Here is an 18,410-nt window from a genome sequence, read left to right as displayed (position 1 = left end):
AGGGTACAGAGACAATGGGAGGAAGAAACCTAGCTGGCTTCAAGACTGAGCTTGATAAATTTATGGAGGGGATGGTATGATGGGACAGCCTAATTTGGCAATTGACTGATCTTAGATTAATAACAGTAAATATGCCCAATGGCCTGTGAAGGGATGTTAGATGGGGTGGGTTCTGAGTTACTACATAGAACTCTTTCTTCGTGTCTGGCTGGTGAGTCTTGCCCACATGCTCAGGGTTTAACTGATCACCATATTTGGGGTCAAGAAGGAATTTTTCCCCAAGGCAGATTGGCAGAGGCCCTGGGGTTTTTTCGCCTTCCTCTGCAGCATGGGACATGGGTCACCTGCTAGTGGATTCTTTGTACCTTAAAGTCTTTAAATCATTATTTGAGGACTACAATAACTCAATCTTAGGTTAGGGGTTTATTATAGGAGTCGATGGGTGATATTCTGTGGCCTGTGTTATGCAGGAGGTCAGACTAGATGAACATGATGGTCCCTTTTGATCTTATAGTCTGAGTCTATGACCGTCAAAGGCGCACCGAGGAGCCGGGCCTGCAGGCACAGGCTGGGAAGTACATGAACAAGGAGCAGTGAAGGCAGCCAGGAGCTAATAGGTGTGTCACCCCCAGCTCTACCCTTTCCTGAAGCATGCTCTAGGCCTAGGTCCTCATCTGTGAAGGACAAGGGTGGTGGGCAAGGAGGAGGAAGAAGGGTGCCTGGCTGAGGAGAGGGAGGAGTAGGTACTGTTTTCTCTCTACTTTCCCACTGATAGCTCTAAGCTACCCAAAACCTCCTCTGCCTCCTCCCTGTCCACCACCAAACTGCTCCATGTGCCACCCACACTCCACTGTGTCACTGGGGCTCCAACTTTCCTCCTCTTCTCGTGTGATGGCCGGGAAGGGAGAAATGGGAATTCTCAGAGGCTGGGAATGGCTGATGGGCTGGAGCACTTGATGATTACCTTTTCTATTCATTCCCTCTGAAGCATCTGGCACTGGCCACTGTTGGAAGACAGGACACTGGGATAGATAGACCATTGGTCTGACCCAGTATGGCCATTATGTTCTTATGAAATAAAGGGGCCAAAGGGAGATCAGGCTGGGTGAGCCCCGCTGGGAGAGCCCTCCTGAAATAGGGTGCTAGGGTCTCCTAGAAAGCAGTGGTGACTAGGGCCCAGATACTCAGTGATGTTTAAGCACCTAACTCCCATTGATTTCAGTGGAAGTTAGGAGCCTAAATACCATTGAAGCTCTGGACCTTGATTCCTTCTCCATAGAGATTTGGAGGAGAGGAAGCAGGAGAAACTGAATAGCGCTAGCATAGGGGAGTGACAGCAGGTGAGAAAAGAGGGTGAAGAGTGACTGAGCATTGTCTACATGGGGAAATGTCCTAGCATGACTATACTGTGATAATTCTACTGGTCTAGTTCACAGTGTGGACAGGTATTTGGGAATGAGAGGGCCTTTTATGGTATAGCACATACTGCTTCCAAAGTGACATGAGCCTAACTGGAAAAAGGCTCTCTTCTGGTGGTAAAAACCCTCAGATCCAAGAGGGAAAGGATGCAAAGAGTGCACACAGCTGAGGGAGTGAGGGTCAGGAGGGGTCTTCATAATAAATACTGGGCTTGAGCTGGGGCTAGCACAGCTGCCCAGGCAGCTGGCACGGTAATAGTGTTCCCTTTTGTAGATCTCTGGAAAGAGGGTCAGGGACTTGCCCTGAACTATCCAGGAAGTGAATGACAGAACCCAGGGCCCCCTGGCTGCCCACTCTCCTGCCCGCACTTTGAAAGGACTAGGAAGGGATTGGAGAGGCTGGCAGGCAGGCTCTGCTTTCAATCACTCAGGTCTCTCTGAAATGGTCACATTTTAGACCAGCACTTCCCAGACTTGGCCTCTGCCTGCAGTTTGAGCAAAACACTTCCACTGTCCCAGGAGCTATGTTTCTGTGACTGTGAGAAACAGCTTCTAAGATGCTAAAGTCAGTAAGTGCTAACTAGTGTGCGAGCATTTAGTGCAATCAAAAATAGCTAGCAGGACCTTGAAATTGCTACAGGTTTTAGGTTAGTCTTAAAAATCTCTTCTCCTATCAGAACAAAAATCCATGTGCTCCTTCCTACTTGGCCCCAGCATGAGCCAATTCCTCGCAGGGATGCAACACTACCAACAGGAGCTGAAAGCATCACTGCCCACATAGTAAAAGGATGTGAAAAGCCAGCATTTGTCAAACCCTAAAGGTTGAGAGTGCAGAGATGCAGCCTCAGATATTTGACTGTGATCTCATGGGGGCCCGCCCCACTGCCCCTTTGCCTGTCTGGGAAGCAGCTTAGCACACTGTCTATCTACCACATCGTGTAGCAATGGTCTCAAATTGCAGTGGAAGAGGTCTAGGTTGAATAGGAGGAAAAACTTATTCACTGAGAGGCAGGTGAAGTACTGGAATGGGTTACCTGGGGAGGTGGTGGAATCTCCATCCTTAAAAGTTTTTAAGGTGCAGTTCGACGAAGCCCTGGCTGGGATGGTTTAGTTGGGGTTGGTCCTGCTTTGAGCAGGGGGTTGGACTAGATGACCTTCTGAGGTCCCTTCCAATCCTAATCTTCTATGATTCTATGACACCAGTGATTAGAGAGCTGCTGGTTAACTTAACTTAATTCTATTGGCTGGGTTCAGTTCAGTTCAGTTTCTCACTTAACACATGGAAAGAACAGGATGCGTCTTCCTTAGATGTATAGCCCAGAATCTGAGGAAAGACTGACTTTTTGGAGGCTATCCAAGTAAATCTGTTAATTAATTTAACTTAAATTAAAAATGAGCAGGTCCAGATAACTTGCATCCAAAACTTTTAAAAGAGCTGGCCAATTAATGTTGATTTTCAATGTCTTGGAACACTGGGGAAGTTTCAGAAGACTGGAAGAAATCTAATGTTGTACCAATGTTTAAAATGCATAAAAAGGAGGACCCAGGTAATTACAGGCTTGCCAGGCTGACATAGATTCCAGGCAAGATAATGGAATAGCTGATACAGGTCTCGATTAATAAAGAGTTGAAGGAGAGTAATATAAATAATGCCAATCAATACAGGTTTATGGAAAATAGGTCCTATCAAACAAACTTGATTTTTTTTATGTAATTATAAATTTGGTTGATAAAGGTAATAGTATTGATGTAATATACTTAGACTTCTGTAAGGCAGAAAGCTTGGTATCACATGACCTTTTGATTAAAAAACTAGAATGATATAAAATTAACACAACACATTTAAATGGATTAAAAACTGGTTAACTGTGATCTCAAAATGTAATTGTAAACAAGGAATCATCATCAATGGGGTGTGTTTCTAGTGAAAGCCCTCAGGGACCAGCTCCTGGCCCTATGCTATTTAACATTTTGTCAGTGACCTGGAAGAAAAAATAAAATCATCACTGATGAAGTGTGTAGATGAACCAAAATTGGGGAACATAATTTCTGGGAAGCACTGGACTGTAAGGAGATGGAGACGTGTCCCTGGCACAGCATGACGTCAATGCTCTGGCCTTTGGTCTCCTTTGCAGGAATGCAGGGCTGGATGCTGATTGCCTCAGTATAAAGGAGAGTGGCCAAGAAGAGATTGAGGCAGATGACCGGGATTCAGAGAATGGATTTGATCTTTCCATGCACCAGCTGGTGGGAGAAGAACTCGAGAGCCTTCTAGAGCCCCATGCAGGTGAGGTCACCATGTTCTGTACGGCACCCCAGAGACAGCCTGCTCCATCTGCACAGATCTTCTTAGCACCAGTGGGAGCTGCCTGAGAGGCGGACTCTGATTGTCTGAAACCACATTTTAATTGGCTGGTTGCACTTTTTTGATGATGACACTGCTGAGATTGGGAAGCCAAGGGCTCCAGTTGCCCAGGGAGTTGGCTGTCCAGGGTGTTGGGAACCCCAGAGAGCAAGCTGAACATTTCCATATTGCTTTTGCCAAAATTGAATTTTTCACACTTTTTCCTTCTGTGAAAAAACTGTTGAATTTTTGACCTTTTATTCCAGTTTGGGACAATTCCCTCCTTCCCCAATTCCATTCTTTTCACAAGAGGAACATTCTTTTTTCCTGCCAGTGCTAGTGGAGCTCTTCCAAGCTCCTCCCACAAAATAAGTTTCACATACATGAATCGCACAATTGGGATATGTCTCATATTAAATTGTGTAGATGTTCAAAATAGGATTGTGCCACTCCCAGGCTCTGTTGGAATTCTCTTGGTGGGGCTTGAACATGGCCATGTGCTCTGTTGGGATGGGCTCCTTCTTGAGTTGGGGGAAATGTGATGAGCACTATATTGTGCAGCACTGTGATTCTCCCTCTCCCTCCTCCTCCTTACATGAGAATGGGTTAATGAGATAGTCTTGTAAATTATCATCATGGGACATCTTCCTTAACCCCTCATTGGGATGGATGGGGTGTTCTCCCTGCCCCCTCCACCTACTGTTTCAGGCTCTTTGCAGACTCAGGCTGACATCCCTGCATGGGTTACACTTGATTTACATTTTTGAGGTTTTCTTGGCAATTAGAACAGCTAGAAACATTTTTAAATGAAAATTCTGGGGAACATGGCAGCCCCTGATAGGAAGGACTGGTATGGGGTATAAACATGTGCTGGAGGTTTCAAGCCCTGCAGCAGGGGCCACATCCTTGTTAGAAACATAGACATCTAATGGCTGAATAAGGTACTACAAGCAGTTGTGCAATTTTTGGAGTTTCAACTCAGTACCCTTGAACACCAGGCTGGGTTCTATGTGTCACAATAGCAGCTGCAAGGATTCCTCTGTCCATTGTCTGGGTTGGCTGTTCCATGTGATACCTCCACAATCAGATCTGAAGCTTCAAAAACAAGAGCAGAGCCTGGCTGCTGGGGTTCCTCTGTGCCAGGTGTGGCTACTGGAGAGCTGAGGCTCTCATGTGGGTTCAGGACTGAGTTTCACTCACTGACTCTGTAGGGATGACTTTGGGGGATGTGGGGAAAGTGATGGACATGATATATCTTGACTTTAGCAAAGCTTTTGATATGGTCTCCCACAGTATTCTTCCCAGCAAGTTAAAGAAATATGGGTTGGATGAATGGACTATAAGGTGGATAGAAAGCTGGTTAGATCATTGAGCTCAATGGGTAGTGATCATTGGCTCGATGTCTAGTTGGCAGCCTGTATCAAGCAGAGTGCCCCAGGGGATGGTCATAGGGCCTGTTTTGTTCAACGTCTTCATTAATGATCTGGAGGATGGGATGGATTAAACCCTCAGCAAGTTTTCAGATGACAGTAAGCTGGGGGAGTGGTAGATATGCAGGTGGGTTAGGGATAGGATACAGAAAAATTGGAGGATTAGGCCAAAAGAAATCTGATGAGGTTCAGCAAGGACAAGTGCAGAGTCTTGCACTTAAGATGAAAGAATCCCAGGCACTGCTACAGACTGGGGACCGACAGGCTAGGCAGCAGTTCTGCAGAAAAGGACTGGGGGGTTACGGTGGACAAGAAGCTGGCTATACGTCAACAGTGTGCCCTTATTGCCAAGAAGGCTAACAGCATATTGGGCTGTATTAGTAGAACCGTTGCCAGCAGATTGAGGGAAGTGATTATTCCCCTATATTTGGCATTGGTGAGGCCACATCTGGAGTATTGTGTCCAGTTTTGGGCCCCCCACTGCAGGAAGGATGTAGACAAATTGGAGAAAATCCAGAAGGATGTAGACAAATTGGAGAGAATCCAGCGGACAGCAAAATGATTAGGAGGCTGGAGCACATGATTTATGAGGAGAGGCTGAGGGAACTTGGCTTGTTTAGTCTAGAAAAGAAAAGACTGATGGGGGATTTGATATCAGCCTTCAGCTATCTGAAGGGGGGTTCCAGGAAGGATGGAGATAGGCTGTTCTCAATGGTGGCAGATGACAGAACTAGGAGCAATAGTCTCAAGTTGCAGAGGGGGAGGTTTAGGTTGGATATTAGGAAAAACTTTGTCATAGGAGGGTGGTGAAGCACTGGAATGGGTTACCTAGGAAGGTGGTGGAATCTCCATCCTTATTGGTTTTTAAGGCCTGGTTTGACAAAGCCCTGCTGGGCTGATTTAGTTGGGGTTGGTCCTGCTTTGAGCAGGAGGTTGGACTAGATGACTTCCTGAGGTCCCTTCCAACCTTAATCTTTTATGATTCTATGACTTGCAGCATCCCTTTGGTGGATGAACTCCAAATTCCTCCCCTTTCTTTTTTCAGTGTCCCCTTCCCCTGCAGTTTCCGCCTGGAAGGGTCTCCTTCATGCTTCTCCTTCGGCACTGTGGACCTTACCCGGCCTTTCTCTCTCTCTCCCCCAGCCTCTTTGGCTCTGATTGCCTCTCTAGGCTCTCAGGGAACTGTGCTTGTTAGGACAATCCTTAGTCAGGCTCATCTGCCTACAGAATCCAGCTAAGCTCTGAACACGTAGGGCACAAATCGCTCTCCACTTTGGGAGCTGCTGCTTCTGGCCAACCAGCATCAGTGGGGCTGAGTTAAGCTGATGCATGCGGAGTTGCTCTGTAAGTGGATGAAGCTAAGTATGGATTTACCTCAGCCGCTGGCACAGCTCCCCCAGCTTCGCCACTTGCTTGAGGATTGGGAGGGCTAACAGCGAGATGCTGGAAACCACATCTTTGCACGGAAGCTTGTCAGTTTGGTTGGGCCAGGCATACGTTTGGCTGTTCTCTTTCCTGCAGTAAGAATGCTGCCCCAGACCTGGTCACCAAGCTGGTAAGTGTTTCTGAGCATGGTGCCATCTCAAAGGGCTCTGCTCTGGACCACGTCTGCTCGGATAAATGCTGATTACAGTGCTCTCCAGAATGTGCTCCTTGCTACTGACCCCAAACTCACTGCATCCTGCTACCTTGTGTAGGCTTCCAGCAAACAGCTCAGCTGATACTGCAGGAGATGGAGCTATTGAAAATCAGCCCTCCAGGAGGCTAGTACGTCTAGGCAATAACCAGCTGGGTCCTCAGACGACTCCAAGGGAGTTTTGCACTCCACTGCCCAGGGCTCCTGTGGGATTCCCAGCCCATATTTCTCCAGGACAATCTGTCTCTCATAGGTCAGAAGGTTAGAAAGGACCATTATGATCATCTAGTCTGACCTCCTGCACAACACAGGCCACAGAACCTCGCCCATCCACTCCTGTAATAGTCCCTTAACCTAAGACTGAGTTACTGAAATCCTCAAATCATGGTTTAAAGACTTCAAGGTACAAAGAATCCACCAGCAAGTGACCCTTTCCCCTGCAGCATGGGGCAAGTGAAAAATCCCCAGGGCCTCTGCCAATCTGCCCTGGGGAAAAATTCCTTCTTGACCCCAGATATGGCAATCAGCTAAACCCTGAGCATTTGGGCAAGACTCACCAGCCAGACACCCGGAAAGATTTTTTCTATAATAACTCAAAACCCACTCCATCAAACGTCCCATCAGGCCATTCGGCATATTTACCGCTAGTAGTCAAAGATCAGTTAATCGCCGAATTAGGCTGTCCCATCATACCATCCACTCCATAAACTTATCATGCTCAGTGTTGAAGTCAGCTAGGTTTTTTGTCCCCACTGCTCTCTTTGGAAGGCTGTTGCAGAACTTCACTCCTCTGATGGTTAGTAACCTTTGTCTAATTTCAAGTCTAAACTTCCTGATGGCTAGTTTATATCCATTTGTTGTGTCCACATTGGTGCTGAACTTAAATAACTCCTTTCCCTACCTGGTATTTCTCCCTCTGATGTAGATGTATAGAGAGCAATCATATCTCCCCTCAGCCTTCTTTTAGTTAGGCTAAACAAGCCACGCTCTTTGAGTCTCTTCTCATAAGGCAGGTTTTCCATTCCCTGGATCATCGTAGTAGCCTTTCTCTGCACCTGTTCCAGTTTGAATTAATCTCTCTTAAACATGGCAGACCAGAACTGCACACAGTATTCCAGATGAGGTGTCACCAGCGCTTTGTATAACGGTATTAACATCTCCCTATCTCTACTGGAAATACTCGCTTGATTGCATTTAGCTTTTTTCACAGTCACATCATATTGAAGGCTCATAGTCATCCTGTGATCAACCAATATCAGTCATTCACCTCTGTTTGCACCTCTCTTACCAAATGTATCTAGCAGCTCTCCTCCTGGCATGCAGAAGTGCGCACCACAGCCTCATCTGCCTCCCTCTAAGCTCAGTGCTGATTCTTTCACTCCACCCAGGTTATTGGCTGATTAAAGGAAACCATGTTGGGTCAGGAACTATCAGAGTCTCACAGAGTTCCTTCTGACACTACATCATGATACATTCAGTTCCATAGGGTGGTTAAACATACTGAAGAAAGGATATATCATTTATTACATTCCATAGCACTTTTGCCTAAATGGGAGAGGGAAGGAGAGAAAACAATTAACAAAACTAAGTCTATTCCAAGTCCTTGCCCATCTCCCCTCCAGCAACACAGGGGGCCATACGGGCAGCAGCTAAGCCCCTGGATAACACTCCTAGCATAGGCACTTCCCAGACTGCGTAGAGCTGGAACAGCTGTGTTGATGCCATCCCCCCAGCAGAGAGGCTAACCCAGGGACAGAAGGAGTGTGACAAAGCACCACTGCACTCCAGTTATTCTGATGAAGCAGCCTCTAGGGCTTTTTCATTCAGCAGAAATCCCACAGTCCTGGAGTTCCTCTAATTCACTCCAGGGCTGGGCAAGCTCCTAGAAAATCCAGGACATAGACTGACATCAAGGAACCTATTGCTTCCCACTCCATTCCTGTGGATGGGAAAGGGGTGGAGAATTATTTCTCAGCAGTTTCCTGCTAATCTCTTGTCTCTGTTCATAGGAGCTGCTCCGGTGGCAGGAAATGCTGTAGAGAATCATAGAATCATAGGATATTAGAGTTGGAAGGGACCTCAGAAGGTCATCTAGTCCAACCCCCTGCTCAAAGCAGGACTAACCTCAGCTAGATCATCCCAGCCAGGGCTTTGTCAAGCTACAACTTAAAAACTTCTAAAGATGGAGATTTCACCATCTCCCTAGGTAACCCATTCCAGTGCTTCACCTGCCTCTTAGTGAAAACCTTTTTCCTAATATCCAACCTAGACCTCCCCCACTGCAACTTGAAACCATTGCTCCTTGTTCTGTCATCTACTACCATTGAAAACAACCCTAGCTCCATCCTCCTTGGAACCCCCTTTCAGGTAGTTGAAGGCTGCTATCAAATTCCCCCTCATTCTTCTCTTTTGCAGACTAAACAAGCCTAGTTCCTTCAGCCTCTCCTCATAACTCTTGTACTCCAGCCCCCTAATCATTTTTGTTGCCCTCCACTGGACTGTGTCCAACTTGTCCACATCCTTTCTGTAGTGGGGGGCCCAAAACTGGACACAAATCCCCACAACATTGCTTCTTTAAAGAAGTTTTGAATAAACTCTCAGAACAACAAGCCCCGGCAAGGGGAATCTTCCGTGGCTATCAGAGCACTGCCCTAGGGCAAAAGGCAGAAAGGCACCTGAGAAGCCTGTTCCCATCTTAGCAGGGCTTATTGCTACAAGAGCAAATTGACATTATAGGGCCACACAGAAGGCTGCCATGGTGGGCAGGCCCCTAAGGCAGGGTCTATTCAAAGACCCTCTGGAAAATAAGAAGGAAAGAACTACATTGTTCTTAATCTATCCAGATCTGGGGGATAAAGACCCCTAGAAAACAATTTTCACTGATTAAGAGTTTTTCAAAGCCTGAAGGGACCATTCTGCTCATCCAGTCTGAGCTCTTGTGGAGCACAGATCAGAGAATATCACTCAGTGACTCCTGCACTGAGACATCTAATCTTGATTTACAGACTTCAAGTCAGAGAGAGTTCACCACGACCCTTGATGAGTTGTTGCACTGATTAATTCCCCTCGCTGTGAAAAATTTGCACTTTATTTCCAGTCTCAATTTGTCTAGCTTCAACTCCCAGCCACTGGATCTTGTTATACTGGTTTGCTGGATTAAAGAATGCTCTTCTAGCAGGAATCTCCCCATGTAGGTGCTTATGGGTCATGAACAAGTCACCTCTTCACTTTCTCTTCAATAAGCTAAACTGACTGAGCTTCTTTAGTCCCTCACTGTGAGGCAGATTTTCCAGACCCTGAATTCTTGCTGCTCTTCTTTGACCCTCCCTAATTTTTCAGCATCTTTTAAGGAATATCAGATATGAAGCTCCAGAGATAGCTGTTCATTGGGAATGGCGTCTTGGGGGTGATGGCTCTATCCATCTATGAAATGGGCCCAATGACTGTCACTGGCATCTTTTGGGTGATTTTGAGTTGCATGGCAGAACATGCCAGCTTGGCTGCTGAGACCTGTCATGGGGGAACAAGCCCCAGTTGTTGCCCCAGAAAGAGTTATGGTGGTGACACCTTTGATCCAGGGCTGGTTCTGTAGATTAGCCAGGCTATAGAGCAGCCATCCTCACATGGGTTCCATGCTCTTTTTGCCATCCCATTGCCCTGCAGGCAGTGGAGACAGCTGGAAGCGTGTTGTCCATTTGTGCTTCTCTTTCACCAGGCCCAGGGGATGCTGGGGCCTCTGATGGCACTATTACTGCTGCAGTTGTCTGGGATCCTGCCACACCCCCATATAGCAGGAGAAATAGTCTTGCAGAAGCAGCTAAGAATCAACTTTCCTGAACCAGTGATGCGCTGTTCTGCTTTGCTCAGCACTGACTCAGTCACTGCAGTGGGGGCCTCGTGGACTCTCGGCACTTCGAATTGCTTCTTGGGCCTGTGTCTGTGCTATGTGCATCCTCTGCTGAGTGGATGTTGGTCATGCGGTTGGAATATGCCTCAGCTTCATTTTTTGCAAGGGAGGCCAAGGATAGAGCAGTCCCTTGAGGAAGAAATACATGTAGGAAGCTCCGATTCTTTAGCTGTGGTTTGTCCCAGCTTTGTTTGCGATCCTGTAATTATTGACCTCCACTATGCCTGGCTCTTCCTCTGCAAATCAGACTGACCGCTGCTGCCACATACAGCAGGAGGCTGCTGGACGTGTCCAATAGACAAATCAGTTGTCTGGTTCTAAAGGCAGCCTTTGAATGGAAACAGCCAGCCTAGGCAATCCATGCTGGAAATAGGCACAGCCCAAATGAGCCAGCCCTTGCATGCCTCAGAGCAAACCCTCCGTAACAAACCGTTTCAGTTATCTGTGCTGGGCCCTGTCTCCCACTGCACTGGGGTTGGCATAGCCGGTTAGCTTCCAGCTGTGACTGTGGAAACAATTGTTTGACAGGAGAGAAAACTGTCCCAAAGGGGTAGGAGAGTGGGGAGCTTAGCAGAGTCAGAGCTGTCACGCTGCCCAAAGGCAATCAAGTTTGTATCCTGTGTTGGGGGAAGGAAGTGTCATTCATGCTCAGCTTAAGGAAACAACCAACTCAAGCTGGGTTGCTCTGTACTGTGTTTTAGGGTATGTCTACGCTTAAAACACTACAGCAGCATAGCTGCAGGGCTGCAACTGTGCTGCTGTAGTGCTTCAGTGTAGACACTACCTATGCCAATAGGAGGCGTTCTCCCATCGGTGCAGGTAATCCCCCTCCCCAAGAGGGGATACCTAGGTTGATGGAAGAATTCTTCTGATTCCCTAGTGCTGTCTACACTGGGGGCTAGATCTGCAAAGCTACCTCTCTCAGGGATAATCCACCCCACTGAGAGAGGTAGCTATACTGATGTACATTCCTAGTGCAGACCAGGCCTCACTCACCATGTGGCAAAGCGAACTTCACAACCAAACATCTACCTCTTTAGCCTGTGGAACTGCTGAGAACTTGGGCTAGATTCACAAAGGTGGGCTAGTTTCATGTGTAGTGATGCTGTGCTAACCTTTTAGCACCTGAAACCCGAAGGCATCCTGACCCCCGAGGGCAGTGTCCAGCCTCCTGACAATGCGTGGGGAGAGTTAGGTGCCCAACAATGGGATTCACAGAAGCCAGCAAAATGAGCCTCAGCTAGCCAGTGGGAAATGCTGAGGAGAGGTGGGGGGCTTGAGCCCTTCCCCTCAGAGGGAGTCAGGGCCCAATCAGAAAGTCCTCATAAGTCTTGTGCTCCAGGCCCCTAATCATTTTTGTTGCCCTCCGCTGGACTCTCTCCAACTTGTCCACATCCTTTTTGTAGTGGGGGGCCCAAAACTGGACACAATACTCTAAATGTGGCCTCACCAATGCCAAATAGAGGAGAATAATCACTTCCCTCGATCTGCTGGCAATGCTCCTACTAATGCAACCCAATATGCTATTAGCCTTCTTGGCAACCAGGGCACTATTGCTGACTCATATCCAACTTCTTGTCCACTGTAACCCCCAGGTCCTTTTCTGCAGAACTGCTGCCTAGCTCGTTGGTCCCCAGTCTGTAGCTGTACATGGGGTTCTTCCATCCTAAGTGCTGGATTCTGCACTTGTCCTTGTTGAACCTCATCAGATTTCTTTTGGCCCAATCCTCCAATTTGTCTAGGTCACTCTGTATCCTATCCCTACCTTCCAGGGTATCTACCAGGGTATCAAATTGCAGTGGGGGAAATCTAGGTTGGACATTAGGAAAAAGTTTTTCACTAGGAGGGTGGTGAAGCACTGGAATGGGTTACCTAGGGAGGTGGTGGAATCTCCATCTTTAGAGGTTTTTAAGATGTGGCTTGACAAAACCCTTGCTGGGATTATTTAGCTGAGGTTAGTTCTGCTTTGAGCAGGGGGTTGGACTAGATGATCTCCTGAGGTCCCTTCCAACTCTAATTCTATGATTCTACCACTCCCCCTAGCTTAGTGTCATCTGCCAACTTGCTGAGGGTGCAATCTACCCCATCCTCTAGATCATTAATGAAGATGTTGAACAAAACCGGCCCCAGGATTGACGCTTGGGGCACTCTGCTTGTGACCGGCTGCCAGCTAGACGTGAAGCCATTGATCACTACCCGTTGAGCCTGATGATTTAGCCAGTTCTCTATCCATCTTATAGTCCATTCATCCAACCCCTACTTCTTTAATTTGCTGATAAGAATACTGTGGGAGACTATCAAAAGCTTTGCTAAAGTCAAGGTATATCATGTCCACCGCTTTGTGTAATTTAAAGCTCTTTTAATCAGTTGTGCCAACCTCCATGCCAGAAGTCTATTTTCCTCCCTCCTTGGGTGCCTTGCAGCTCCTGCTGGGGCTGTTCACAAACAGCCTTCCAGCATGTAAACCCTAGTGTCTGTGTGTAACTGCAGCCTGCCAACTGCACCTTGGCTCTCACCAGCCTTGGTTATCCTGCAGGGTGACCCCAGCACATGTCCAGCCCTGGATCTTCCAGAAATTTATGTCCTGTACTGCCCAGCCCTCTCCTGGACAGCACAAATATATTTAAATCCATTATTCCTTTAAGGGAATAATGTGTCAGCTGATTTCCTTAAATCGTTACCCAGACAATTTCATTCAAACACACTGGATTAGATAACACAGCAAAACAAGTTTATTAACTACAAAGAGAGATTTTAAGTGAGTATAAGTAATGAGGCATAGCAGTCAAAAATGGTTAAAAGAAAAATAAAGATAAAATGCTTACTAATATCTACTTAAGAAACTGTCTTAATTGCAAAGTAAACTTTCTCACCACATGCTCCAGCAGATTACTGACCAAACTTTCAGGTCAGGACCCATCCCTCAGAGTCTAACAGCTGCTTCCTTTTGCCTTCTCAGGTGCAGAGAGTGAAGTGGGGAGGGAGAGAGGAAGGGTTGCCTTTGGGTGATTGTCCCAACTTTTTATAGTTTCAGCCTCTTGAAAAACATTTCCAGCTGAGACCAAGGAGACTTTGTCTGTATGGAAGGATATTCCCTGCTCATTTCCTGACCCCCCCCCACCTATTTGAACTTCCTTTGTTTGCCTCCTTACTTGATCACTTTGTTTACTGTTTAAATGCAAATTAAGGCAAGCACATATTCCTTCCTTTGTTTTAGACAGATCTCTCTCACTTTTGCCTAGTTAGAGCTGTGGGATTTGGAGCACGTGTTAATAACATTATATAGAGGAATCTTATTACTTTGCATACAATGTTACCACACATATTTTACCAGGACAATACTGACCAGCAAGTTATGATTTTTCAAATAATACCTTGCAGGGCATACTTTGCACAAAGATTATTACAACAGGGTGTAGGGTGTGAATACAGAGGTGTATTCCATCATGCTAATTTAAGGCTCTTTTAATCAATTGTGCAAATGTCCATCCCAGAAGTCTATTTCCCTCCCTACACAGGTGGAGTCCATCCCGTGAGAACATGCTCTGTCTGTGAATGCCTCCCAGTGGTTGAAAATCCCATACCCCTCCTTATAGCACCACTGTGTGGGCCATCTGTTTATCATCATAGCCATGTCTCACCTTCACTCTCTTCCTGTAGGGACAGGTCGAATGTCATTGAAGATCACCTGAGCCTTTGTTTCTTTAAGCATCTTCCCCAGCCTGGCATAGTTTCCTTTGATGCGTTTCAGTGAGAATCTAGCCTTGTCATCTGTTCCTACAAGAAGGACAATCAGTAGATTCTTTCCTACTCTCATTAGGATCTTCTTCAGCCTCAGGTCCACTTCCTGTATCTTATCTCCCAGCAGACAGCACACCTTCTGTTCTCTGGATTAGCTCTGGTGCCAGGCCTGTCTTTCTTAGTAGGGAGTCCCCAGTCACATAGACCTACCTCTCCCTGATGTTGATGCAATTCTCCGGTCTTCCTCCTTCTATTCTTTCTGGCTGCATGTCCTCTCGTTTTTTGTTCTTTTTTGCAGTCTTCTGCCAGTCATTCTCTCTCCTCCTGAGATGCCAAACTCTGGCTGTCTCCATTGACTCTTCTCCTCTAGCTGCTCTTCTCTTCTTCCTTTTCCTCTCACCTTCTTTTACTTTCTGCTACACCCCTTCTTCATTTTGCAACTCAGCAAACCTGTTCCTGAGCTCTACTTCTCCTTCATTAGCTGGTCTTTTCCTCTGCCTGGTTCTCATGGTCACATGCTTCCACTGATTACTTTCCTCATCTAGCAGTCTACCCTCACAGTTCTCCAATCTAGCTTGCATCTGCAAGTCTTGAGTTTTCCATTCAGTCTCCTCTCCATCATCTGCTCAAATCACCTCAGAAACTCAACCATAGTTTCTACCTGCATCTCCAAACCTTGGATCTTTCCTTCCACAGCTGTATCCGTGAGCACTTCATACAAACAAAGCATCTTTCAGGTACCTATTTCAGGAAAATGTACATCCTGCAGCTTCCATATCCAGTCATCTTAATTGTCTTTTCCATTCTTGGGGTCACTACCACTGCTGCCTCTGTATCTGTCATAACCTTCACTCCTAAGATCCTGTCAAGAACAAACACACACATCCCCACCCCAAATAAAAACAGAACACCACACATTCATAGAATCATAGATTATTAGAGTTGGAAGGGACCTCAGGAGGTCATCTAGTACAACCCCGTGCTCAAAGCAGGACTAACCTCAGCTAAATCATTCCAGCCAGGGCTTTGTCAAGCCATAGCTTAAAAACCTCTAAAGATGGAGATTCCACCACCTCTCTAGGTAACCCATTCCAGTGCTTCACCACCCTCCTAGTGAAAACCTTTTTCCTAATATCCAACCTAGACCACCCCCACTGCAACTTGAAACCATTGCTCCTTGTTCTGTCATCTACTACCATTTGAGAACAGCCTAGCTCCATCCTCTCTGGAACCCACTTTCAGGTAGTTAAAGGTTGCCATGAAATCCACCCCTCATTCTTCTCTTTTGCAGACTAAACAAGCCCAGTTCCCTCAGCCTCTCCTCATAAGTCCTGTGCTCCAGCCCCCTAATCATTTTTGTTGCCCTCCACTGGACTGTGTCCAACTTGTCCACATCCTTTTTGTAGTGGGGGGCCCAAAACTGGACACAATACTCCAAATGTGGCCTCACCAATGCTGAATAGAGGGGAATAATTACTTCCCTTGATCTGCTGGCAATGCTCCTACTAATGCTGCCTAATATGCCATTAGCCTTCTTGGCAACCAGGGCACACTGCTGACTCATATCCAGCTTCTAATCCACTATAACCCTCAGGTACTTTTCTGCAGAACTGCTGCCTAGCCCGTTGGTCCCAGTCTGTAGCTGTGCATGGGATTCTTCCATCCTAAGTGCAGGACTCTGCACTTGTCCTTGTTGAACCTCATCAGATTTCTTTTAGCCCAATCCTCCAATTTGTCTAGGTCACTCTGTATCCTATCCCTACCTTCCAGGGCATCTACCACTCCCCCTAGCTTAGTGTCAGCTGCCAACTTGCTGAGGGTGCAATCTACCCCATCCTCCAGATCGTTAATGAAGATGTTGAACAAAACCGGCCCCAGGACTGACCCCTGGGGCACTCCGCTTGTGATCGGCTGCCAGCTAATTGTGAAGCCATTGATCACTATCAGTTGAGCCTGATGATCCAGCCAGCTCTCTATCCATCTTATAGTCCGTTCATCCAACCCCTACTTCTTTAACTTGTTGATAAGAATACTGTGGGAGACTATCAAAAGCTTTGCTAAAGTCAAGGTATATTATGTCCACCGCTTTCCCCACATCCACAGAGCCAGTCATCTCTTCATAGAAGGCAATCAGGTTGGTCAGGCATGACTTGCCCTTGGTGAATCCATGTTGACTGTTCCTGATCACTTTATAGTATCTTAAAATGGATTCCTTGAGGACCTGCTCCATGATTTTTCCAGGGATTGAGGTGAAGCTGACTGGTCTGTAGTTCCCTGGATCTTCTTTGTTCCCTTTCTTGAAGATGGGCACTATATTTTCCTTTTTCCAGTCATCAGGGACCTCCCCCAATTGCCATGTGCTTTCAAAGATAATAGCCAATGGTTCTGAAATCACATCAGCCAACTCCCTCAGCACCCTCGGATGCATTGCATCTGGCCCCATGGACTTGTGTACGTTCAATCTTTCTAAATAGTCCTGAACCTGTTCCTTCAGCACTGAGGGATGTTCACCTCCTCCCCATTCTGTGCTGCCCAGTGCAGTAGTTCGGGAGCTGACCTTGTCTGTGGAGACAGAGGCAAAAAAGGCATTGAGTACCTCAGATTTCTCCACATCCTCTGTCACTAGGTTGCCTCCACCATTCTGTAAGGGGCCCACACTTTCCCTAATCTTCTTCTTGTTGGTAACATACCTATAGAAACCCTTCTTCTTCCCTTTCACGTCCCTTGCTAGGGGACATTCCCTCCCCTTACAGCTCCCACTCATACTATCCTGTTTTCAGCTGTTTGCTGGCTCCTGTCCCATGGCTCCTATGCTGCTAGCTGGCTGCTTGGCTGCCTTTATAGGTGTGATGCATCCCATGCCCAGGGTAGCCAACTGATAATGCCAAGGGCAGGGCAGGCTGCAAACGGAGAGCAGATTCTCCCAGTACTGGTGGGTAGCACTGAAGCCAGATTTCCCAACCAGCCACAAACTGCACTTCTGAATCCCCACAGAAGCCAGTACACAAATACACACAGTCCCCTTTACTGCATTTCAGCATCTGGCTCCCCAATCAGCACTGGGTCCCGTAAAGAGACCAGTTATCTAAACTCTATGCTCTTTACTAAATAGGTTCCCTCTGATCCCAAGGGGTCAGCCACAGTACCAGATCAATATAAGTTTGGATCTTACCTAAAATACCACGCTGCCAGCCAATCCTTTAGTAACTAAAACTAAAGGTTTATTGTAAAAAGAAAGAAAGAAACCATAAGAGAAATGTTAAATGTCAAAGCAAATCAGATACATACAAATGATTGAAAGTCCATATACAGCAGGCTTCTAGGAGAATTGTGGAGTTGCAAGCTTGTACAGTTCCTCTGGTAGAGATCCAGTACCTGGATGGGTCTAAGTCCTTCGGTTCAGTTGCAAAGTGAATAGATCCAGAGGTAGGTGTGTGTCTGCAGCTGGACAGGAACAAAGACAAAATGGTTTCTGTGGTTTGATCTTATATACCCTCTGTCTCTGGACATGCGCCCTGTGGAAACTTACAGGAGCTAAAATGGAGTCCAGAGTCACATGGGTCAATCCTGGTAACTCCTCAGGTATGCCTTTAGTTTCTTCCTGGGCCCCTTGTATCCGTGAAGGTTTTGATGAGCTTTTAAGCGGGCTATTGTCCTGCCGCCTCTCTGTCTCGGGTGTTGCCCAGGCAGCACAATTTGAAATACAGATATCTCAAATACATCTATAACTTCCATTTCACATATCACACATGAACATAAGTATTACCATCTGACTTAGCATATTATAACCTTTCTAACAGCACCTGACATGGCATATCTCACATGAATTATTATGATTTCGACACACTGATGTTACCCAATATGACAAATGCTCTCCCCCCATCTACCCAGCATGACAATAGGCCCCTTAATCAGGGAAACCCTGCGCCGCCTC

The 18,410-nt window shown here is 46.7% G+C and overlaps 1 protein-coding gene across 1 annotated transcript in view; it reads left to right on the top strand.

Annotated features, from left to right (window-relative positions):
- The window catches only part of PCDH12 (protocadherin 12), a 36,213-nt gene that overhangs the window by 15,233 nt on the left and 2,570 nt on the right, over positions 1-18,410 (top strand). Inside the window, exon 5 of the mRNA XM_067566382.1 lies at positions 3,554-3,705. Within this exon, the coding sequence (XP_067422483.1) occupies positions 3,554-3,705 (152 nt within the window). The remainder of the gene's footprint in view (positions 1-3,553; positions 3,706-18,410) is intronic.

The sequence above is a fragment of the Emydura macquarii genome, unplaced genomic scaffold (genome assembly GCF_026122565.2).
Source record: "Emydura macquarii macquarii isolate MOO-44397 ecotype Brisbane River unplaced genomic scaffold, CSIRO-AGI_Emac_v2 contig_2768, whole genome shotgun sequence".
In the NCBI taxonomy this organism is placed as follows: domain Eukaryota; kingdom Metazoa; phylum Chordata; order Testudines; family Chelidae; genus Emydura; species Emydura macquarii.
The sequence above is the reverse complement of the archived record's forward strand: the minus strand, read 5'-3'. Positions and strand labels throughout refer to the sequence as shown.